General features: G+C 41.3%; 2 protein-coding genes across 4 annotated transcripts in view; one reads left to right on the forward strand and one right to left on the reverse strand.

Annotated features, from left to right (window-relative positions):
- Positions 1-17,654, forward strand: part of ccdc146 (coiled-coil domain containing 146) — a 47,791-nt gene extending 30,137 nt beyond the window's left edge. Inside the window, exons 15-23 of the mRNA XM_069709229.1 lie at positions 288-452; positions 662-737; positions 1,785-1,933; positions 2,028-2,256; positions 11,380-11,490; positions 11,590-11,727; positions 12,368-12,493; positions 14,228-14,350; positions 16,574-17,654. Coding sequence (XP_069565330.1) covers positions 288-452; positions 662-737; positions 1,785-1,933; positions 2,028-2,256; positions 11,380-11,490; positions 11,590-11,727; positions 12,368-12,493; positions 14,228-14,350; positions 16,574-16,774 — 1,318 coding nt within the window. The 3' untranslated portion in view covers positions 16,775-17,654. The remainder of the gene's footprint in view (positions 1-287; positions 453-661; positions 738-1,784; positions 1,934-2,027; positions 2,257-11,379; positions 11,491-11,589; positions 11,728-12,367; positions 12,494-14,227; positions 14,351-16,573) is intronic.
- A 794-nt stretch (positions 17,655-18,448) lies between these two features.
- gsap (gamma-secretase activating protein) overlaps positions 18,449-25,945 on the reverse strand; it is a 33,442-nt gene continuing 25,945 nt past the window's right edge. For 2 of the 3 annotated variants that reach the window (XM_069709235.1, XM_069709233.1), the window contains 4 exons: positions 24,977-25,038; positions 22,307-22,408; positions 20,064-20,160; positions 18,449-19,782 (listed from right to left, as the gene is read on the reverse strand). In XM_069709235.1, the coding sequence (XP_069565336.1) occupies positions 19,682-19,782; positions 20,064-20,160; positions 22,307-22,408; positions 24,977-25,038 (362 nt within the window). In that variant the 3' untranslated portion in view covers positions 18,449-19,681. The remainder of the gene's footprint in view (positions 19,783-20,063; positions 20,161-22,306; positions 22,409-24,976; positions 25,039-25,945) is intronic. The other variant, XM_069709234.1, reaches the window with a different exon arrangement.

The raw sequence follows: 25,945 nt of genomic DNA on the forward strand, positions 1-25,945 counted from the left end.
GTTGAAGAGAAAACTTTAATATTAAGATTACTCTATGACGATTGTTGCAACTGACCACTGCAACTTTTTCGTCCATATTGCCAGACTTTATTTAACAACCAAACATAGACCTAAAGCCCATAATAGCAAGTGTTTTCTATATCTGGGGGCTTCATATCAGCCAAATCAGGATATGAATCCTCCAGTTGCTACAATAAAACATCATAAACTATAATAAATCAGGAAGTCAGATATTGTAACGCAGATTAGGAGTGTGCTCATTGCTAATCAGTGTTTCTCCTCCTCAGATTACTACAGTATTCAAAACTGTGTGATATGATCATGGAAGAGAAGAATAAGTACGTGAAGCTGAAGCAGATCGCCTCACAGACAATGACCGAGTTGACAGAGCAGATGAAGGTCCTGGAAAACGAGACGGAGATCCAACGCACCATTGTCATCAACAAGGACAGGTATGGTAATGTGCTTCGGTAGAGGAAGGGTTGAGGGTTATGAGTTTGGCACAGACATCCATAAAAAAAATACTGTAATAGCATTGCTGCAAATCCTACTTTTATGCAGGTTATAATGTTCATATGTGTTGTTCCTAAGTGAAGCCATCTCTGCATCCGTGCGTGGGATTTTTCTCATATTTTTTCCATTTCCTATGTGTCTTTTCCAGATCACTCACAAAGGCTCGTATGAAGATGTCTAATAGCTCCACAATGAGGGACAAACTACGCAATAACATCTCCAAGGTCCTGACACACACACACACACACACACACACACACACACACACACACACACACACACACACACACACACACACACACACACACACACACACACACACACACACACACACACACACACAGTGGGAAACACTTCTTTGCCTGAAGCCAGTATCACAAATTGAGCAGTTTAATTAAGAGGTTAAATATGCTGCAAAGAATAATATGATTCAGGGCGATCAGAGTTAAACAACAAAATACAGAGTGGAAACTGTTGTTTTAAGTGAGCACAAAATTTTTAGCCGGGCTCTTAAACCTTTCAGACAGCTGTGGAGAGACAGGGAGTGAAACCCACAGCCCATATTTATCTTCATGTCTTTCAGACACTTAAACAACAAACGCACACACAGTTCAGTTTTTAAGAGTTTGTGAACTTTAGTGTTGTGTCGTTGCCTCCCTGTAGTTTTAATGTCATTGTCTGAGCTTCTCTGGAACAAATGCTTCCACTTGATAGAGAAAGTGATGAGTAGGGGGTCCACGCAGGAATTACATTTGTTAAAACGATAAAACGATGAACGAACAATGGAAAGATGGGTCTCGAAGATGGTGGGAGGAGCGTCACACATTCCATTACATGTTATACGTCACAACTGCTTCTGGCAATGAAGAACAAAACACGTTGCTCTTGTGCTGTTTAAAACTCTGCATGCTGCACTGATAGCTCGCACTCAATTTAAATGAACAGAGTAATGTTTCCGACAGCAATCTTTGTCAGGCATTGTCGAATAGACATCACAAAGAGGCACTTGGATACAAAGATGTGGTTGTGATCTACATGACTGTGAGTGGACCAATCAGAGCAGAGCTGGATCACACTGATGCTTTAAAGGACAACGCGTGCATCTATCTAAAGGGACAACATTTTAAGAACAACACATGAATTTAATACATACAAAATTCAGTCAAAAATTATAACATTTTCTGAGAGTTAATCAGTGCAGATCTTTTGTTAGACTCTTAAAAACATATTGCGTTCATATTTTTTCCTTTCTTTTCCTCACCATGTGTTAGGTTGCCTGGAAGCAACGTCAAATCAGAGAAGAGTGTGACGACAACAAACTGGAACTTCTGAGACTCACACAAACAATCAACCTCCAGGAGGAGACACTTCTGGAAATAAACAAGAGTCACGAAAATGCCATAGTGCGCCGCAATTTTCTGTGCGTTCGTAGTTTGAAGCTTGTCAGCTAAATGCGAGTAGAGGATTTAAGCTACGTTGTGTTTGTGTAACGGTTGACGTTCCCATATCTACAGAGGAATTCAGCTCCTGGAACACGAGGAGGTTTTGTTCAGCTACAACGAGAAGGTGAACGTCCAGGAGGCAGTCATCGTGAAGGGCAACGCGGCGCTGGAGACCCTGGAGAAAGACACGAGAGAGTTAGAGCTGGCGATTAACGAGGAGAAGACGCAGATAGACCTGAAGAAGAAAGAGGTGCTGCTCAAGAGAAAGCTGGAGGGAGAGATCACCACGCTGCAGATAGAGGTAGAAAAATGTATATGCACAGGAACAAAAACCTACACAGCCATCCTCACGCAGACACAAACAGTGACACTTCAGTTCTACGCTGATCAAACTATCAACAAAACAACTTTTAGAAATGCACACTAATTAGCTATATTTGCCATCTGTAGCTAAGAAGCTATAGATGGAAAACTGTGGGTCTACTTATGAGATGCTTAAAATTGTTGAGAATATTTCAGGGTAATCCCTCATTAAAATCTTTCCTGCTGTGTTAACAGTGATGAGAGTATCGCAGTGACCGTCTTCCAACACCCACTTCTTATTTCTGTCTTCACTTATTAGTTAGACAGAAATGAAAACACATTCTGATAAACAAGCTCCGTATAAATATTACTTCCCAAAAGTTACAGTGAAGGTGCCCTGTAGTTCTGCATAGTTTTGTGTCACTTGTGTTTATTAGGGGTTCGTGTTAAGGGCCTCCATTAGGTTTATTATTGTCTGTGGCACCCTTATAGTTTCCTTAGAGTGGTTTTGCTAATATAGTCCCTAATTGGTGCAGATTGTGCCTGCTGTATACTGCTATCCACATTTCTCCAACACAGTGACCGTGACTACATCAGGTTGTGGCTTAGCTCCATGGATTCAAAATCTGGAAACAGTTCGACCTGTCAATTAGTGCTGTGATCAGATGGTAAAAGCTGCACTCGAGACACAGATTGTTTTTCTCTGCAAACTTTTCCTCGGAATCTTCTGGCAAATGGCATTTAATCGTGAGTGTGTGTTAGTTTGCATATCTGCAAGCCAGGGACTTTGTCCAACAGTGCTTCGAGCCATTATCCAGACTGGTGTGTGTGTGTGTGTGTGTGTGTGTGTGTGTGTGTGTGTGTGTGTGTGTGTGTGTGTGTGTGTGTGTGTGTGTGTGTGTGTGTGTGTGTGTGTGTGTGCGTGTGTGTGTGTGCGTGTGTGCGTGTGTGCGTGTGTGTTCCCATCATTTCTTATTATTATTTTATGTCACCGGGGATCTTAAGAACTACATAATTGTGCGTGCATGTGAGTAGGATGCGTCTTGGGTATAATAGATCATTTTTCAACTTTATGTCTATCTGTGTAGAGCGAGGGGAACTCCAACAAGAAGAGTTAAAGTGCAGTGCTCCAATAGACAATAGTTAAACACTCAGAACACCACTAATGAGCATATCTGCTTTGAAACTTCAGACTTTCAGAGCCTCATCTCATAATGAGACTTTTGAGTGTCTGTTCCCAACATCCTGTGTAGGAAGGTTTTCTCTTTAATGAACAGACTTCACATTCTAATTTGCTTGATAGAAATATCAGCAGTGTGACAATAGTCAAGATTAATTTTGATTGTGCATTTGAAAAGTGTCTCTCAAAAGACTCTCAAGTCAGCACGGAGCTACCGTACGCCCGCACACGTGAATTCACTGTTTAAAACTAAAGATCCTAGAAAAGCAACACAAGAAATAAACGTGTGGGAATTGTTTTGGTTTGTTTTTTTGTTTTTCAGCTGATACACTATTACCATGTCTCTGAGATGCTGTCTTTGATCACTGAACTAAAGTGGGCTTAAAGCATTGTTTCAGAGCTGACCCTCACATAATTTTGTCGAGGTGAGCTGTCTGTCATTCATTCATTTAGTCTGAACAGAGACAGAAACAGCGCGTGTTAACGAAACACAAGCAGATATGCAGAAAGACGATGAAGTACCAAACCAAGAGGGACAAACCCAAACAACTGCACACTGCGCACATTTCTCACAGACAGATACACATGAATAAATATCAAATATATTCATGTAACTTTGCAATGCATTGAGAGTGACAGACGCGTAGATGGAGAGAGGTTTGAGTGAGACACACACACACACACACACACACACACACACACACACACACACACACACACACACACACACACACACACACACACACACACACACACACACACACACACACACACACACACACACACACACACACACTGAGCTTCTCTGCCAGTGGTTGCATCATGGGACTGGGTGTGTTGCTGCTCTGGATCACAGCGACAGCTTTAGACTTGCTGCTGGACTCTTGTCTGAGTCTTGTGCTCTTTTGGATGAACGCAGCATTGGAACAGAATTCACAATGTGCTGCTCTTTGGAAAAACAAGCTTTTCCCTTTTCCCCATCTGTTTACTCCTTCTGCTATTATCATTTGCTACAACAGGTCACTGATTCGTTCACATATATTCTATTTGTTTTTCTCCTCTTTCCCTCCTTGCCTCTGTCCAACAATCCTTTTAATTGTTCCTTTGAGGTTTTTTGTTTCACTTCACTAACTGCATCTGTCCATTTGTCCTTCCAAACGCGGGTACTATTGTAGATTTCTTCCTTTCCTACTTTCTTAGCCATGCGAGCAGCACGACTCTAAAACTACAAGTCGTTGGTCAGTCCACCACTTTGCTTCCCACTTATCTCAACAACTATCAGAATGAAAATGTTGTACAAGCTTTCACAGTACCCAGAGGATGAATCCTACTAGCGTTACCACTAGTACACCATGAGGTTAGTATTTGTAGTTTTGAGTAAAGCTCCATTTGTGTTCCTCACCCTTGGCTGTACTTTTGCTATTTAGCAAATGTTAGCATGCTAACATGCTAAACTAAGATGGGGAACATTTTAAATATTTTGTGTGTGTGTGTGTGTGTGTGTGTGTGTGTGTGTGTGTGTGTGTGTGTGTGTGTGTGTGTGTGTGTGTGTGTGTGTGTGTGTGTGTGTGTGTGTGTGTGAGAGAGAGAGAGAGAGAGAGAGAGAGAGAGAGTTTCCCATGGATAATGGTCGTTCTGTATCGATTGTTTGAGGTCTGAAAAGTGAAGATTTGTAACCAAAGAGAAGCCAATGTGAACGGAAACACACGGTTTGTCTTATTTGGATACATGTGCGACTCTTCGAATCAACATTTACCTACCTGGTTAGTGCATCAATCCATCGGTTTCTTCATCCATTCAGCCATCCAGTCATCCAATACTTCCCCCTATCCTTTGTGTGTGTAAATAGCACATCATATTCTCGATGACAGTTTTCCCCCGCACGGCCGTCTGGCTCCTCTGGGTACAAAAAGTGAATCATGGGGGTCTCTCCTTTTGCTTGAGGCTCGCTGGCTCGATTCATTCTCCCTGCAAATTCATTCTGTTTTGCGAATTCAATCTCCATGCAATTGCCTTGCTGTCAATTTATCATATATATTGTGTATTTGTATTCATCTGTGACCAGTTTATCTGTTCATTGCAGATGGACCCCCCTTCCCTTTGATGGGAAATTTTGACAGAGATGGATTGGGCCATCTGTGAGACTATTGAAGTTCAATATACACGGAGGCTTTTATTTGCTCAGAGGAATTTTAATTGCTGCAAAATAAACAGAGGTTGATGTCAGATTTTGAATTTACTACTTGTTTATGAGTCAATGGCAGGTCGACGTCTCAGACGCATCTAAGTGCACATGCTTTAGCGCACACTGACATCTGTGCAGCGTTTGTGACGTCTGAATATTGTCGAACAGTCGTCTAAATCCGAGCTATACTTCTGTTGTACAGAGTCACATGAGCAATATGACAAAGGTACAGACAGGCAGTAGTGGAGTGAGATTTATAAGAGGGTGGGGCTGATGGCTGACTGCTCTGTCCCTGTGGTGGTAAGTCACATTGTCTGTCTGTCCTTCTCTTAAATCTTTGTCCAACCTGTCTGGAACGTATTGCCATGGGGAAACCCGTCGGGAAGCGTGTTAAGTTTATGTAGAAGTTTGAAGTCAGTCAGGTAAAGAGCAAGCAAGAGAAGCAGGTGCACAGAAACCAAAAAGCTTCATGTGCTTTAAGAAACCCCTCCAACCCATTTGGCAGCTCACCCCTTAGATCTGATTCCTCTTGAGACTGCTGACTAAACTTTACCCAAGAATATTCCAATTTGTGACTCAAACAGCTCTTCAGACATCTCCTGGATGTAGGCCAGATGTTGACTGTACTGAAGCAGTCCAGTTAACTCTTTTAGGCTGACAGAAAACACACTTTTTTCAGGAAATTTAAACTTTAAATACAAATGGAACAAATGGAATTAGGATGATGTCAGATAGGTTTTGGAAATTAAATCACCATTTTACCAACTCCTTCAACCAAATCCAGTGACGGTCTTGTTTTGCATTATAGTAAATCCATGGGTTATAACTCTAAATCACATCCAATCACTGAGGACTTTTAAGGTTGTGCATGGTTTGGCTTGCCCCAAGTTTACTTATTTTAATGTCTTATGGATTTTTATGTAACCTGTAGTCCTCTACCGGCAGGAACCTTATAACTATTCCTGTATACCAGGTACAGAATGAAAAGTGAGGGCTTTTGTTGTCAGAGGTTTCAAAGCTGTGGAATCATTTTCCTGAGAAATTCAGAGTCAGTATCATCTTTCAAATCTCTTCTCCAAAATATACCCAGAACTTTTAAAATAATTTTATTCTAGTTGCCTTGTTTGACATGGTCGCTGCAATGGTTAAGTATTTATTTTGTTTTGTTTATTATTATGGTTACGCATATGATGTCAATTATGTGTTTACCAGGTTGTGACTTATCCGCCGACCAAAATCCTCTCCTCAGGCTGTTCTACAACACACCAACAGTCAATGTTATTTTTCTCTGGAGCTCTATTAAGTCTGTTTAACATTAGCAGTCTGACTGTATATTTTCATATTCAATTATAATTTACACCTCATTTTGTGCTTCTGAAAGCTTTAGTTCAGCTCCTCTGCTCACATGTTCTGCTAATTAACCTTACATAACCTTATTATGGTTATGATTTTACTGCTGTTTCACTTTACCGACCTTTCTGCTTTACTGATCTGTGCCTTTGTCTTTTATCTATGTTAATTACTTGGCTGTTTGTAACCTAATTTTGGGACCTGGTATATAAATAAGGTGATTATTTATTTGTATTAATACACTTGCAGAGTGTTGCAGATTACCATTTATTATGTGACTTTTTCAGCCATCATGTTAAGTACAAACTAAGCTGAAATTATGTAAATGGCATGCAAATTGTCCACTGCACCGATGCTGTCACATCTACAGTGTTTTACAGCGTTCACAAGGCAAGAAAGCAGCCATTATTTGTGACTGTCAGATGAAGAAAACAGAGAGGCAGGCAGGCAGAACAGAGACACTGACACGGGGACAGATGGATGCAAAGAGCAAGAGCATCACAGTGATTGAAGAGTGGAGAGAGGAGAGAGGCTGACACGCAAGCACTGTACGCCATCCATCAAGCAGCATTTAAGTGACTCAGGGTGCTTACATATGAGGGTGGAGCACAGATCAATCAGACTCAGTGAGGACCGGGCATATACGCCTGTCTCTGTCGGGATTCTGACGACTGAAGAAGCTCATAATTATTTAAAGCCTTGAAATAAATTAACAATTATTTATCCTCGCGCTTTGAATTTGTCCACACTAAGAAATCGTGGTGTTAGTTTTGACTCGTGTACTGATTTGGCCAAAAGTTATAATCTGGCCAACATTTAGATTTCCAGAAAAAAGTTTTTTCCTCCCAGCTGTTGCTCGGGAATTGTTGAATTGTTGGTAAATGTATGTTATTGTTGTAAAGTTCTGTTGTAAGGATTTTACTGTTACAGTAAGTGCCCTGAAATAAGTTGTGTTGTGATTTGGTGCTATATAAATCAAATTTATATTGAACGTAAAAAGAGGAAATTCTAATTCTACAGAAGCAGTATTTCAGTTTACCAGTTCAAAATGTCAGTACTGGTAATGCAACTGCTGCATTGTCTCTGTATAATGTAATGTGTGAGCTGAAATTGCTGTGACTTCTGACAGGCTCATATTTGCCATTCCCAAAATGGAACCCATGACTGAGAGCGACTTACGCTATCTGCAGTCTCTCCTTTCTATAATGCAGGCGGGAACCTTACATGCTAATTCCACAGAAAAGTCTCAAAATCTCAAAATTTTTGAAAATTGAAAAATAAGCAAAATACTAGTTTTACAAAAAAGGGTACCAAAAAAGTGAGAAGTCTAATTTTCTTCAACTTGTAGTGTCACTTCAATATTTTGTGACTTTCTTTTGAATGTTCAGCAACAAACTCAATAATTTTTGTCAGATTTGTTGCTGAATTTTTGGCTTTGAAGCGATGTAATCACGCATTCAGCTCCTCACGCCACGAACAAGCTTTTGTTGTCAAAGTGTTCTGTGTGAAAACACTGCAGATAACCCCGGTCCCTGTTGGTGAGCCCCACTTCCTGTTTCTTAGCAGCTCGTGTTTCTCTGATTCTGTTGTGAGGCTGTGTTGTTTCTTGTTTGCTTTCACATCCCATCTCTTTCTCTCGCTTCTTTTCTCACTCTGGCCTTCACGCTGTCTTTCTTTTGCCGTCAGTCCCTCTATTATCGGTCTCTCCGAGCACGTCACCTCCACTCTCGTCTCTTTCTCTGCTTTTCTGCTTGCTCTGTTATGTTTTCTGCCTCTCAGCTTCTTTCTTCCCTGAGCATCTGTAACTTCAGTCCAACAAACAGATTTTTACCAGGCTGATCACCCAAGTCAGTTGTAATAAGATTCACTGTCGGCGTGCGAAAGAGAGGCCTCATTAATCCCCTCCATGAAGAGAGGGGAAATGGGAATCATCACTTTGTTCCACGCCATCTTTTCTTCGCCCGCATTAGATACAGGCTCGTAAACATACACCGGTCCGTGTACGTACACACACGTCTGTACTGTATGGTTGAATGGAGAGAAGCTGCTGTTTCGTAAGCCGGGTCACGTCAGGTCAGACCGTCTGTGTACAACATTTCCCCACACCCTGTTTTTCTCTTCAGCTCATCCCCTCTCCTCTCTTTACTCTCTGCTGTCGATCCAATCTCTTCTTCCACCCTTATATTTGTCTCCCTCTCCGATCTCCCCAGGCGTCTATTAATATTTCTCGTGTACTCTCGTTTTCTCTCTCTCTCTCTTCCTTTATCAGATTTTTTTTTTCTGCTTCCTTCTATTTTCTGCTTACGTCCTTCTTATTGTTGCTGTCACAGCTCTTTGATCATCTCAGCTTCATATATTTTTATATATAGACTATCTTTACTTTGCTGTCATGGGACCAACAAGCATTTGGATTAACTTCCCTGTTGAGATACTGTAGCTTCTTTAATTGCTCATTTCCATGTGCAGTCTCTGTTTAGATCAGGAGGGCATCTGACTTCTTATCTATCTCGATGAAATACAACCTGTTACGAGCAGGTGAATCTAGTTGAGGCCACGTCCTCTACATGGCTGTACATTTTCTTGGGCTGCAAGTAATCATTCTTTTTAACTAAGGTGATGATTATCTTTTTCAATTGGTTCATTTAGACTATCAAATTATCCAAAGCTGTTAAGCTCTATTTGGAAGACTTCCAGAGGCTTTAATCTGCTCGCTTAGACCAAACCCAAATGTGTTCAATTACCCATTTTACACAAATCTTTTTCCGTATTGTCTGACTTTATTACATACTGCCCATATACTGTATCAGCAAACTCTTCAGTGCTGTATGAGCTGTGTATACAACACTCCAGTGGATTATTTACGTTTGTTGTTATTTTGTTCCATTAAATAGAAATAGTCTCGATACCCTGTGCATCATTTTATAGACATGTTTCTGCAGAATACAGCCTGACATATGTCATGTATTTCAATGTCTTAGGAGCGCAAATACAATTTGAACCACAGCTCTTCACGGTTGAACCAAACAACAATCATTTGTACTGACCCATTTTTTATTTTAACAATAATATAAGATAGAGGAAATCAGATAATTTTGACAGTCAAGAAGGCAGAGAGATTATAAAGACATTTGGCATTTTAACTTGGTAGATGACTTTCAAAGTGCTCTAACTTTTACATAAAAAACACAAGAGTTCCCCATGTTTTCCCCATGGGAACATATGTGATCACATGTATGACATGTTTACCACCTTGCAACATATGATAACATGGGGGAAATATGTGGAATAGTTTTCACATGGAAATCGACAAGGGGTTTCACACATTACACCATGAAAGTTTTCCAAAAGTACATGTGCTACTTGTGCAAAATACATGTTTCATGTGCACAATCACATGTGTATGTGGTGTGTGATCACATGAGTTTTTGCACATGTGAATTTCATGTTTCTGTAAGGGGATACATTGAGTGTTACAGTACATTGTGTGTATTTCTGAGATCTAGTAAATGTAATTAATTTATCTTTTTTCCTCATGAACCATTTTGAATGCCGATTTTTAAACATTTTAAATCTTGCTAGTATAGGTTTGTGGTCCTCTTCGCTGGCACACTGTTGCATTTTAGGAATCTTACTCATGTATGCACAAGTATGGCCCACTCATTAAAAGAGTTACTAGAGGACATAAACTCCACCTTTAATTGATGTTTAATATGTGAATTTCCTCCCGTTCATCGAAACAGTTAATCGGTAAATCATGTCAGCTCTGCATTTTCTTACGTGAACAAACCTCTAACCTCCCTGCTTTTTGCCTCTCTGCAGTCTTTTGGCTAATTTTCTTTGTGCTTTCTTGTGTAGCCTTGCTTCCCCTTCCATTTCTGCTGTCTTAAGGGATGTCAGGAATTAAAAAAAAAAAAAAAAAAAAAAGAAACCTAGTCCCTTGTCGGGATCCTGTGGCTTTTTGAATATTAGGTTTCTCTTATCAAGCTTTACCAGTGACTTGTCACCTAGCGGGAAGTAACTTCCATCGAGTGCTCTACATTTAGCAAAGAAAGATCTTAAGTGGGGTTTTTTAACTCCCCAGTGCAATAAGTATCTCTAATGCCTGGAGGACGAGACACTCAAAACGCAGACAGCAGCAGACTAATTCTAGGCTTTTACACTTTCATGTTATTTATTTATTGTTTGAAGTGATGTCCTGTGGGAAATTTGTAAACATATTTTCATTACTAGATGTCAGTGACAGTGACTAGATAACTGTAGTTGGCCTATATGTTGATACAGTACACACACACACACACACACACACACACACACACACACACACACACACACACACACACACACACACACTGTCAACAATTAGTCTGGTCTTGTTATTGTCTCTAATTCTCTAATTTGTCTCCCAGTTGTCCGAAGCCAGAGACAACACACTCAAAAATATGAATCGAACAGTCGATTACAAAGAGCTAAAAGGCAAAGATCCATCAACTGGAGAGCTGGTCAAGAAAATTGAGCAGGTACACCGCAACATTAAAATGGTATTTTATCACAAAATATTATCCTGAGCGCTGAATTGTGAGACCGTAACCACTCTGTTCCTGTGTGTGCTCATGTAGCTCGAGGTGAATCTAGCAGAGCGCGAGAGTCAGCTGCTGGAAAAAGAACTCCTGGTGGACCAGGTGACCCGGCTCTCAAAGCCACTCAGCGAGCAAGCTGAGAACTGCCAACAGGACCGACTCTCGCTGGCAAAGAAGGTAGACGACGAGATCCACTTCAGAGATAACACTCGGCTCATAACAGAATACGCACAGATCGGGTGATACAGATTCAGAGACTCGTTACAGTATTTCAACTGTTAATTTACAGTCTGGTCTTTTCCCTCTCTGTGTGTCTCTCTCACAAACACAATCACACTCTGTTTGAAGAGCATGTGCGGTCCATGTGAGAAGCATGCAGCATGGGCATCGAAGAGTTCACTGAGCATTACACTTTCCTTGTATTCTCACTTCCTCTCTTTTGTCTCTACGACTGCCTGCACTTCTCACCAGCCATAAATGCCCTCATCAAAAGCTTGTGCAACAGGGATTCATTATATGGAATAACTTTGTGGAAGCACGCAATACAAACATGGAAATCAATTTGATTTGAAATGCAAAGCTACTACAGTTCAAAGGGGGCTCAAATGTACATCATGTTGTTGCATCAAAATGAGCACAAATCCAATTATCGTGAGTGAGTCAACTTGTATCCTAGTTTGGTATCAGAATCTGTGTGTGTGTGTGTGTGTGTGTGTGTGTGTGTGTGTGTGTGTGTGTGTGTGTGTGTGTGTGTGTGTGTGTGTGTGTGTGTGTGTGTGTGTGTGTGCGTGTGTGTGTGTGTGTTGCCTGCCTCCAGCTCAACGAGCTCCGAGCGAACATAATCGACACCAACGACCGTCTGATGGCCATCTCTGCAGAGCTCTCCATGAAGCAAGCCGTGGCTTTATCACAACAACAACAGATCAAAGAGAAAGAGCTGCAGGTCAGAGGGGTCCCCGTCCCGCACAGCACATACGTGTTACCATGTTTCAGTGTGCTCTTGGTTGAGCGTCCTCCCCTCGGCCTTCCACCGTCTTTCCCATTGTTTTTGTCACTCTTCACTGAGCGCGATCGAAGGCAGCCAAAAGTGCCTGATGGCTCATTTCTCGATGTCCCGTCCTTCAGTTCAAACCCAATTATTTTGCTTATTTGCGCAGTAAAACAAATCAAGAGGTAAACACAGAGCAGAACAAAACAATATTCGCTCATACATTTCGTAAATGAAAAGGACTTCAAGGGTTTCATGAAAATTAAACATTGTCAGCGAAGGAGTGAATGAGTGGTGGCGCAGTAAATAAAAGCATCGGGGAATCGGGATGAATATTCAGTGATTGAACACTCAGCCAACAGTTAGTTTATTCTGAGAAGTTGTATTATTTTGTTATACACGTATTGGCTGCCTGATAATCAGATTGAACTGCGATTTCCTTTTCCTCAATGAAGTGAAAAAAAATCCAATTGGTCTGTTTCCAAACCAACTGCTAGCTTTTAGCATCTTAGGGATTTCTGTTACTGTGACAACCAAGAGGAATTCCACTGTAAACATTTGAGCCTGAAGCTGTCAAGTTCACACTAACAAGTAAGTTAACCTTTGTGTAAATAGGGTCTCAGAATTATCTGAACTTGTAACATCCTTCTGTTGTTGTTCAAATCTAACTGCTGTCTTTATATTTTATGCTCAGTTATCTGAATCCACCTCTGCATCGTCATGGTACTATATATATACTACATTTAAAACATAACCGTTGCAGGAAAATCTTCCACTATGTTCACCACATAGTTGTTGTCTGCTGTTTGGTGCACAAAGCGCAGGCAGTTGGTTTATCCGAGCTTTGTGGTGAAAACTACTTCCTGCTGTTGCTGGAAACGAGATTGAGAAGAGAGCGTGTACAGTCAAAACAAATGAGCTGAAAGATGCTAAAAGACACCAAAGCACACCACAGAGCTGAGTTGAGTGCTGAACTTCAGAGTTGCGTGATAACTTTCCAGCAACCTCCTCTCACTTTACAGTGAATCATTTATTCCACTGATATAAAACATTGATTTGTGCCTCAAGTAAAATTAACTGATTTTACTCAAACAAATCATATATTTCAAGTTTTTTACATGAAATCCTGCAAGATCAGCTTTGCAGGGAGGATGTTAAATAGATGGTTATTTTATGGTAGATGCATTTACATTCAGAAATTCTAGTTGATTTTGACTCACATCAGGCATTAAGAGGATCACATTATCATTAATATCATTGGATTATTGTTATTAATTAACATTTTCCTGTTGAGGTGGATGAATATTATCATCCATGAAAATGATCATCCACCACAGATTCTGTGAGTCCAAAGGGAAGGCAAAAAGACATTAGCTCGACATTAGGTTTGCTTTCTGTCTCGCTAAAAATTTAAACAACTAAAAATGAGTGGATTTCCCACCTGCCTTCTAAATATTTTAGAAGGTTTGTGTTAATAACCTGAAGAGTCCCTGCAAAGGATTTATGCCTGCAGTGCACCGCAAACGCAACCAGAGGTAGAAAATGCAGAGGCCCAATTTTGCCCAGATTCTGACACTAATACAACCATCTGTTTTCGGGCGCAGTTGGAAGTGAATCGAGCCCGCAGAGTGGACAGAGTGAAGGGAATACAAAGTGAATAGTTTCTCACACTCGGTCCTGTACTTCCAGATGCACAGGTGCCAGCGGCGGCTGGAGCAGGGCCTGCCGCCGCTTTCTGAGATAGAGGAGGAGTGGAGGAGGATGCTCCGGGACAAGAAGAGGAGACAGAGGGACAAAGAGGAGAAAGAGAGGGTAAAGAAACACACCGAGACACAAAGATCACCGGTCAGAAATTGATTAAAGCAGTGAGGGGCAAGAAAAGAAGACGGGGTGACTGAGAAACAAGTGTAGCGGGGACATGACACGGGGGCGGGTATTGATTAAGATTCAGCAGGACAAAAAGACTGCAGTATACGCGAGTGAAAACTATTTGCGCAGAGCTGACCAGACAGGGGCTCGAGTTGTTTTAAACACATGTACAAACACAAGACATGCTGAGAAGAAAGGCTGACAAACCAGTGGTGGCTGTCTACACAAGAAAGGCACATAAATAGCAATCAGTTGTCCTGCTGTCTGCAGCAGCAGCCTGTCTGTTGTTATACCGGTCGGGTTTTTTTTTTACTCCTGTTTACAGCTGCGAGTCCAAACAGTGCCAAACCAAAAGATAGGAAGAAACACGCAGAAACGGAAACGTGTTGGGGTCTTTGTTCATTGCGCATTTTAAACTACATAAGAAAAGTGTTTTTCCTATTTATTTATGGGCTCTCCTTTTCTTTTCTTTTTTTTTTTTTTTTTGCATTGGAAGCCCTTATTCCTTGTTTTGTGTGCGCTCCTCAGATCGCATGCCAGCGGATAAACTGTTCATATGCATGAGAAAATCGCCATCTCTTTGAAGTCTCAGTGGGATTTAGACACAGTTCATTTGCATGCTGTTGCGGGGTGAAAGTCAAACAGAGCACTGTCCTGTCATGAGGACGTTTGCACACTTGGAGGACTTAGTAGGAGTCCGTCATGGTTACAAATTGATCCATCAGCCACATTGGGTTCAAATCAGTTTTGCGGGCCACTGTCTGTATCCTACGAGCCATGTTTCAGTTTTGTTAGAGGGGGGAAAGACATTTTCCAGCCACAGTTCAAATAATTTAAATGTACACTGAGTGGAAAAACCATCAAGATTCACACACTGGAAGATCAGTGTGGTTGAGGTGTTTACGAGCTGTCACCTGAAGCGGGAGCCAATTAGCTTTAGCCTCGCATGAAAAGGACCTGGCTCTGTCCCAACTTCAGAAATATGCCCGGCAGTTATCTAAAACCCATTAATTAACAAGGTAAATCTCACCGTTTAATCTGTACACAGATTTAAAGTACCTGGCAAAGTCACAGTGATGTCTGCCAGTAAAAAGTTACAGAATATACTGTAAATCCTCATAAAACAGCAACATGTCTAAAGTGTCCTTGAGCAAGGCACTAAACCTCTGAAAGCACCTGATACATGATTACACAAACTATGTGGGAGATAATATGTGCTCAGTTATGGTAATAAAAATAGTGGCAGGGACAGGGTACCATTTGTTTCTGTACTCTAATTCATAGAAATAAGTTCAACATTGTTGTTCTGCACACTGCCTGCCATTAACCCGTCAGTCAGTGTCAGGATATTATTTTACTCCTAAACAGTGGTCTACAACTGAACTAAAATATTTAATCAAAAATAGATATAATTTCTACCCATCACCTACACCTACGTAATTGGGTTGCTATTTTCTTAAAAGTTAGAAAGAAAGAAGGCATGCTGGGAAATGCCAGGAGAGGACGCCATGAGAAATATATGCACCGGGGCCAATAGCTATTATGTTCCTCTACTGAGTGAGAGAGCGAGAGAGATTGATTCATGTTCTTTGACACAAACGTCACCAACACAACACCACCTTAAAACTCTGATTGAAGTATTTGCACCATAACTCACGTTATGTGAGTGAGTAGATTCAACCAAAGAATAAAACAAACTAATGTTATCATTAAAAAAAAAATCATTTAAAACGATGTACGTACAGTGCAGGATTACGGCACCATTACTCCAAAATACCAAATCTTGTTTATCACACCCTGCAGATCATCACTGTTATTACTAATTTCCCCTACGTGTATTTTCAATTTACTCAAATTAATAAGAAAAGACAAAAATTACGGGTCAAACTTGAATCAGCCTTAATCTCATGCACTCAGCTTTTCAACTTGCATTTGTCTTGAGCTATTAAAAAAACAAACACATTTACTAATTCCATTTACTTAATTCAATTTCAGTAAAATTTTAGTCCAAGGTCATGCAAACTCACATTAAATATTAAAACTGCTTCTGGTGCGCGTGTGTGTGTGTGTGTGTGTGTGTGTGTGTGTGTGTGTGTGTGTGTGTGTGTGTGTGTGTGTGTGTGTGTGTGTGTGTGTGTGTGTGTGTGTGTGTGTGTGTGTGTGCAGCTTGCTAAAGAGGAGAAGTGGAGACAGCTGCCCAATGGCAAGTACACCACCGCTGAATCCCGCCCGAATGCGTACGTCCCCCAGGTGGACCGCCTCCCTCTGCCCATACCCTACGGAGCCCAGGCACCGTTCAATCCCTCCAAACAAGGGGCCAACATGAGACACATCCGCAAACCGACAGACAAACCAGTGGAGATATAGAAAACAAACGGGAGCACGTTAAGTCTGGTGTAAATCGATAAACTTCTGAATGCTAGTTTGGCCGTTTTTTTCTCATTATTTCCATTATTCACGCAGTCTTTCAGAAACATTTCATCTTAACTATTTAATATATATATATCTGTGATGAATCTGCCCTTCCGTACACGCCTCTAAGTGCTGTTTCTTCCTCCTGTCAGATTCTTGTGTACGTTTGTGTCCTCGCTGTCCGGCACACCACCGCTGTTTGTCATGTACTTGTGAACTGCATCTGGTTGTAATTTTAGTTTCGTTTTCCAAAATGTACTGGCAAACAGCTTGTTGACACTCAGCTTTGCAGTAAAACTGAACTCTGGAGGAGAGCTGAAGGGAAGACAGAGGACACAGAGGAGATGCAATTTGAGTGAGTATTGTTACATCACGTTCACGGATAATGTTTTGTTTTCATTTCTGTACTTAACAACGCCTCAAAACAGTTTTTACTACTTTCCTCTTATAGATAAATTCATTTCTACATATAAGTCACTCTTGTTGTTTCATCCCCCGACGCTCGTAATCTTTCAATGAATTGCAATGGGTTTAAGCTCTGCGCGAGGCTGGGAGTGCCTTCTTAATGCCTGAAATGCGTGAATGTAAATATAGAGGGGAAGCTCGAGCAATATAAGAGCATAGAGAATGACAGAGAGAGAGGAGAATATAAATGAAGAGCAGGGAGGGGTGGCAGTCGGAGGAGTGTCAAAGGAAAAAAAAAAAAAGGATGAAAGTGGAGCTTTAAATTGGGTGGAGACTTCAGAGTTGGTCGTTCCAGGCCAAAAACAGTTGACTTTGAAGCTCTTAAAAAAAGTACTGCGATAAAAAGTCATTTCATCGCCTGATCTCGTGTGTGTGTGTGTGTACTGGATAGATCATTATAATAATTACAAAAATAAGAGATGAACAGTTAAATGTAATGAGTAAATGGTAGAAACAAAAAGCTAAAAGTCACCTAAAACGGCTGAAAAGGCTACAGAAATGGTAAACAGTTGAAGTAATCGGCATGCAGCGTTGATGAAGGCGCACTTGAGCCGCCCTTTGATTGGAGGAACTTCAGACAAAAAAAAAAAAGAATTAGGAAACAACTGGTGTCCACCGTGTTAAACACGCTGCGTGATTCAACTTCTGAAGAGGTGATCCAGTGATGTAATGTGTGTGTGATCATCCATCGCAGGTTGATGCTGATAGCTGTCAGATTATCTTTGCCCCTAACTGTTAGCTGGCTGCATAACACCGACTGCATAACAGAGTGTGGAGGAAGGCGATCAGGTGATGAAGCTCAAGGTTTCTAAAAAAAGATTTTGCCGTTGGGTGTAGGTAAAGTTAAGAAGAGCACGGGCGCGAGCGCGATGGGTGTGTTCTTCATCCGATGTGACTCCGCGTGTGTGATGACTGAGATGATTTCCTGACTTCGGCGGAACTGCGCCGAGTCTGTCCAAAACAGTCAAGGTGTTCTCGAGAAGCCGAGCGCCTGCTTCCTCCTCACACTCCAAACTGTTCGACCCGCGGCTGAGATCCTTTCCAAATTTATCACAACTGGCTCTGGAAGGAAATTCTTAGGAAACAGAGAGGCGAGGTCCGAACTGCTGCCACGAAGGCTTCTCTCCCACGCTGTGTTCTTCAGAATGTACAACAACAACAAAGGAGCGTCTAGTAAAATCTCTTTATTTCCAATCCATGGTTTATTTTTCTGGAAACATAAAGAGTGATTAATAATCCCTTCTTTCAGAGGACTGTTTGGCGATCACAGTACATGAGATGTAAATAATGTCTGGAATTTGGTAGCGGATGGTGCGCAGGAGGGCCAACGTTTCCTACGAAGGATTATGAACACACATCACCATCACCAGTAAGAGCTCGGTCACAATTTAGGGCACTTAATTCCAACCAGATGTTTGAGTGTGTGTGTGTGTGTGTGTGTGTGTGTGTGTGTGTGTGTGTGTGTGTGTGTGTGTGTGTGTGTGTGTGTGTGTGTGTGTGTGTGTGTGTGTGTGTGTGTGTGTGTGTGTGTGTGTGCATACTGGCTGAGCAATGACCGAGTCTTTTATAAACCATACAATCAAACAACATAGGACAGGGTTAGCAAAACTAATAAAGAATTTTGTTGACGAAGTTTGCAAAATCTTGCTCAGCCGCCACTCTTCCCACAATTTCCTCATTTAGATTCAGTAATAATCACCGTTAAGTTTCTCTTTTACTTTGTACAAACACTGTACAACATCTAAACATGTGGTCGGGGTGTTAGTGTTTCTTCCTTTTTTGGCCATTCTGCTGCACAGGCTGGATTTAACACCGACTTGGGTTCAGATTTAAGGCCCGGCAGCCGCTGACTGACCGTATCAGCCACTCCATCTGCAGAGCATTTTGCCAGCATGTAATCAAGTTGATGGGGTGCAGCAGCGTTACAGGAAGCACAGGAGGACAAACAAAGTGTGTTTGATTTATAAATGCCTCTCGAAGTCTTTGACATCCATGTTCATAAATTGTGGGAAATAAGGTGAAGAAAGTTGATGAGGCGCTTGAGAGAACTGCAGCCGCTACAGAAAATTAATTCATAGAATTAGCTCCCTGCGCGTATTGATTTTCAATACAGAAAATTTGAAAAACACATTTCCCTGAAATTGAATAAAACCACTAAGTGGAGATCTAACTGTCTTCCTGACTTGTATTACAGTTTTTAGTGCTGTCCACTCCGATTCTGGGAATCTCTTTTCATATATCCCTTCGTCCCTCCATCATCCATCCATCCATCCATCCGTTACTCGTCCTCCAGGCCCAGTCAATGATGACGGGTCTCTCAAACACATTTTCCTCCTCATCTGTCTCTCTCTCCATCCCGCCGCCCCCACGTCTCCCTCCGCCCTTCTTCCACATCCTTCATTTTTCCTCAAAGCCCAGTAGTATGAGCGTCTGCTTCAGAGCCGTCTCCTCCACAAACCTGGCGTCCACATTTTCCTGCTCCTCGAATGGGTTCAGAGCTGTTTGGAGTCGGAGAGAGACACAGCTTTTTATAGAGGATATAAAACCAGACACACACACACACACACACACTTCCCTTCTATGCTCCTTCATGTTACAGACTGCTGCGTTTTGACCAAGCACGCACATAAATACACACAGTCAGTATTAAACCTCTAAAGGCCTCTGCATCTAAACCAGGCAGGATACACACACACACACACACACACACACACACACACACACACACACACACACACACACACACACACACACACACACACACACACACACACGCTACCTTGTTCCTCTATATCAGAGAGTATTTTTGCCAGGTGGGTAAGAGGCAGAAACTCAGGTCTGAAGCCAGGCTTGTCTCTGCCGGTGAACGCAATTCCCTGAGGAGGAAGGAAAAACAAAAACACAACTTTGGATTTTGCAGGGTTTTTTTTTTTTTTTTTTTTTTTTTAGGAAACACACAAGTCAAGTCAAATCTGTGGCAAATCCAGAAACTCTTCCCCTTAACTCTTACAAATAAAGTTAGCTGCAGTTTAACTTTTTAGGCAGCCGTATAGATTCGTATCTGTTACTGTCATGAGCTCTTAATGCCAGCATCTTGTACATTTACATGTGGAGGTCACTGTTTAAATGTCAAAAAGGGCACGTTTTTCTGTAATGTTGCAGAAAAATACCCTCTTTTTTGTCTGCTTCAGAAAGCTTCACTTGTCTGAGCTTTGGTCTAAAAACACTTTGCATATACAAGGTTATTAAACTGAGAAAAGCAGTACTTCCTTGCCCTTGAGTAGCATTCAGCTCATTTGTCTCGCTAATACTTTCATTTATAACCAGCGAAACTAATGGCATTTCCAGCCAGCCTTTTCCCCAAGTTTGTGGAAGACTAAGGTGCATGTTTGGAGGGCAGTCCTAACTCGAGAAAATGTTTTTTTTTTTAATTAAAATTTTGCAATTTCCCCTCATTTTTGACCAATATTATCACCCAAAGTGTGTGCGATTTTCCAAATTTTGGAAAAAAGCAAGAGCAGATAATAAATGACACCTCAAAAGCCCCTCTGGGAAACAACTGCAACCATTAGATGTGGGAGATGTCGTTAGTTTTAATGCCCTCCACAGTGATTTCACATCGATTGGTTTGGGTGCTGCACCTTATAATGGTCGGGGAAACCCTGGCTTTCAGCTGTACTCTGTCATTGTCATCAATTTGCTAATGCCAACACAATAAACTAAAATGGAAATCCTTTAGCAGGCAGATTCAGCGAAGCACCGCTGTGGCTGCACACACCTCATCCTGTTGCTTTAAAAATGACTTTTATCTGTTGATCTGGGACACGGACTCACTCACGCTGGCTCGTCAGCATCAACCTGTGATGTTCTCCCTCGCCTGGTGGTAATCAGCCTGATTGGAGGTTATATTAAGAGGTTTGTTTGGCGCTCAGATGTGTGTGTGTGTGTGTGTGTCAACACCTTCAGTTGGCTCACTGGTTTGAGGTGTGTTTGGTTTTTGGGGTGGACTGTGTGGGAAAGTTTTTTTTGTTTTTTGTTTTTTTTTCCTTCCTTTAATGCAAACAGTGTGAAAGGTCGCTACCTCCAGCGAGCCTCGTTCACATTTCTGTTCCCCTTTCCCTGTTGTAATAGCAATCTATGGTTCCAGTACCATTCCCTTTGTTTTTACCTTTACTGCACAGGCAGGGGAAAGTGTACACGGACCGCTTAAAGTGATATCCGCTCCTCATTTCCTGTTTTGTTTGCAGTTTACTGAAACAGAACGTACCCTGCGTTCCGAGTCGCATGCTATTTCGTTTGACTTTTGGTACGGACTACAGCTTCCCTTAAAAAGTGTCTACTGTTGCATGTACACATACTTGCACATACTTCTTCATGAAAATGCATCTTGAACTTTGACCCGCTTTGTCATATCCGCTGCGATCGGCAGCGCGATGTTTGAAACAAAAAGGATGCAATTTGGAACGAGTAGGCTTCCTTTTAATGCCTCTTCTTTTTCCTCATCCTTCTTCTTCCGTTTGTGGGCGGAGCATCAGCGCCACCAACTGTCTCATACTAAATATTTTTTGGGCATACTAAATAGTATGGTAGTATGGATATTGGGATGCAGGGGGAGTTTTTTTTTTTTTTTTAACAGTACTAAGCTGTAGCGTTGTGTGTTTCCAGTCTGGTGAAAACAGAGTGCCCTTCCCCTACTTGTGCCCTCCTTTCTCAGTCACCTTTGACCTATATATACCAACACACACACACACACACACCCGTGCATCTAGGTATCGCCACCGTGTGTTTAAAAATAATTTCAAGAAAAATATGCCAACAATGAACATAAAACAAAAGATCTTTTGATAAATAAATTTGGTTACAATATAGTTATCAGCTGTTTGATAACTAAATGTTTTTGATTTCGGTGAATGCTCATCTGCAGTGTTTGAAGAGAGTGTGTGTGTGTGTGTGTGTGTGTGTGTGTGTGTGTGTGAGAGGGAGAGAGAGAGTCAGCATGTGAGACACACTCCTCTGTATTACCTTATTTTTGTACTGTCTCTCCAGCAGAGTCCGGACATAATCTCTGGAGATTGAGGCTGAACTGACAGGATGATCCCACATATGGTAGATCCGCTCCATAGGCTGCACACACACACACGACATAGATTTTTTTTTTTTACATTTTAGGCATGTAGCTCATGTTGTCAAAAAAATAAAAATCCCCAAAGCACGTGAACATCTGCCCCTTTCTATTCTGCCAACTGGAACGCAAAAGCATTATTGAGGAGAGGACTGCTAATGAGGGCTTCCAGAGAAATCTTATTTTTCAGTGTTGCGAGATGCAGACCGCAGTCATAAATAACACTTACTCAAACAGACACTACAGGTGTGGCTGACTGAGTAGAGGAAAGTACAGCTTTTCCTGCCTCAGACACACTGCCAAGTTGATTAAAAAGTGTTTGTCTCAGAGGTGAGATGAAACAAACAAACAGAAGCAGAGTTACAGGAAGATTCACACAAAGTTCCTCAACCTACTCATATTTATAGATATATATATCTATAGATATCTATATATATATCTATAGATATATATATATAGATATATCTATATATATTATTTACTGCATCATCAAGGCTAAAACTTTCAACTTTAAAAAGGAATTTCACTTTCATCTTTGGGTTTTCTTTAGACAAAGGACTGAATAGCAAGACGGTGGCCTACACTTGTTGTTCTGACTCTCCTCAATCAAGTATTACAATACATGTTTTTGTTTAAGACATCAGATGTTCTTCTGAAGCTTCTTCCAATAGAGTTGACCTGCTCCACAATTTGATGAATTTTTGAACTGGAGCAGATGATACAGATGAATATGTTTTTTTTTGTTTTTTTACTTTTACTGTCATGATTTCACCCCGGTGCTCCACACACATCAGCTCTGACATTTATTGATATAATAACCAAATGGGGTGCAGCACTGGGCAACTGACAAACTTAAATACTGTGGCATTTTAAAACAAATTCCTAAATTGACTTGAACTAACTTAAATAGGAATTAAATAATAGTTAAACTTTCAGAACAATTTGCAATGTCAATCTGAGGAACCGAGAGATTCTGTGTGGAAATTACATTTAAGATTCATCTCAGTCTTACAGTAATGAGATTTGCTGTCAAAGTTTTGAAAGATGACAAAACTAATTATGAACTTTGAATCTCTTTTTCCACTGGGTCAATGTATACAATCTATTTAAATCCATTAGTGGTTTACTGTGCTTTTCGTAACACCTAACTAGTTTTAAACTTAAAGTTTTCTGGTTCAAGTTGCACCAGCAAAGAGAAATGTCTGAGCTCACAAAGACTTGAATATAGGATGGAAATCGATGGCAAGAAATCTTCTACAGCAACGTCCAATCAAAAGCAGGAAGTGAGTGTAATCAGCTGTGACATAACTTCCAAACATGACTATATGAGGAAGAGCAAACAACATGTCAATCTCAACTGACAAACATTTGTAAATGTATGTATTACTATTTTTTAAATCTTGGATGTGTGCGAATGTTGTTTTGTGATTCAGCCAAATGTTACTGGTCTGAGTTTTATTAAGTGTATTCATAATATAATTATATGAATAGACAAAAGAGTTGATGCAACCGCCTGTTTCTGACTTATAATGTGAAGGTTTACTGGAATTCCTCGCAAGGTTAAACTCACATATATAATGAGAATGATGTGGGCAGACGTTTAATCAAGGAACAAATCTCCATCTCCAAAACACCTGTGTGTGTGTGTGTGTGTGTGTGTGTGTGTGTGTGTGTGTGTGTGTGTGTGTGTGTGTGTGTGTGTGTGTGTGTGTGTGTGTGTGTGTGTGTGTGTGTACCTGCTAAATCTCTCCTGCCTGCCAAACTCACCCAACAAAAGTCTGACAGGCAGGAAACAGAACAGAGACACTAAACATTCGACATTCCACTGATCACAGTGCGGACGGAACACACACACACACACACACACACACACACACACACACACACACACACACACACACACACACACACACACACACACACACACACACACACACACACACACACACAAAGCTACAAAAGAAATATACTGTGCCCACACGGGAACACGTGGAAGTTACACAAGGGTTAGGACATAAACACGCACAGACTCAGAAGCCAACTATCTACGCAAACCCCTACCCAACACACACACGCACGCGCGCACACACACACACACACACACACACACACACACACACACACACACACACACACACACACAACAGATGGTTACACAAGGGCTTTGTGATAGGCTTGAGGGGGGCTTGTGGGAGATGAGACCTAAAATAACTTCAAACTCTTAATTGGACCAGAATAGGAAGTTTGGGGAGAGAACCATTTGAGAAAAGAGCAAAACTTCCTCCTCACTTATAGACGGGATTATAATAGCCTCATTGTTTTAGTCCTTAAACCATCTGGGCCGAGCAATTTCACTTTTGAGCTGTGATCTCCTGATTTGGACACTTCGCATGTCATCATCTGGACGGATCATATCACTGAAGGCATGAAGATTTCTGGAGTAATCGATTGTAGCAAAGACAAAATCGAAACGACTTCTCACTTTCACACACACACACACACACACACACACACACACACACACACACACACACACACACACACACACACACACACACACACGCGCGTGCCTCAGGGAGTCTCTTCAGTATGCTGAACTTCAGTCTCTCGTTGGCGTCGCTGTTGTCCAAATCTGCACACAAAGAGAAAGAAAAACAGAGGAGGCATGTTGCTAATTACTGATCTGGAGACACATCTCATACGGGAGGATGAATCATGCCACAATTAATTGATGGAAACCCTTTTGAAGGAAACATTTAGGAGTCAATAATTCCGTTTTCTACAAAGACTGCAGGTGACATCAATCGAAGTAGCCGTCAACTTCCCACATTGCTTCACAGTCAGCTGACCGAGAGGCAAATTGTGAAACTCTTCCCACTGTGACTTTCAAACGTGCTCCAAGTCATGTATTTAGTACGACTCATTTCCATGGACAGGAAATTAAACAGATGTTTCACTCTGACAGAAAACAGATGAGTCTTTGCAACTGATTACCAAACTAAAAATAATTCTTAGTCACAGACTATATAAAAGTGGACGTAGCTTCAAAGTCAATACATTTTTTTCTACGAGACATTTTGTACATCCTGTTCGCCAAAGTCACTACTTCTTTGTGTTTTTTTCTAGGAAATTAGTGTTCTGGTAGTCCATCAGAAAGTAATCCCATCACTAATTAGATATTAGACCTTGAAAAGCAGTATGTTTGGGCGCGTGTTTGTTTGACTGACAGGACTGCGATGGCAGTCGGGTTTCCAGTTTCCGGGTGTCAGTCTGTCAGATAGGTGATGGGTGAGTCCACAACCACTGGATGTATTACCGCTGAGTCTTGTGCAAACGTTCATGGTCCCCAGATGATGGATCTTCATGAACCCTTGGCTTTTCCTCTAGATCCACCGTGAGATTTTGAGTGAAATGTCTTCATACCTTTACCCAGAAACTCGGTCCAGATATTCATGTTCCCCTGGGGATGAATAGTAACAACATAGCGCTTACTTTCCCTTTATTTATGACTAAATATCTGACAACTGATGGCATACCTA

This window comes from Brachyistius frenatus, unplaced genomic scaffold (genome assembly GCF_029030835.1).
Source record: "Brachyistius frenatus isolate BFR_SWC_R1_liver_20210118 unplaced genomic scaffold, ASM2903083v1 Contig_81, whole genome shotgun sequence".
In the NCBI taxonomy this organism is placed as follows: domain Eukaryota; kingdom Metazoa; phylum Chordata; class Actinopteri; family Embiotocidae; genus Brachyistius; species Brachyistius frenatus.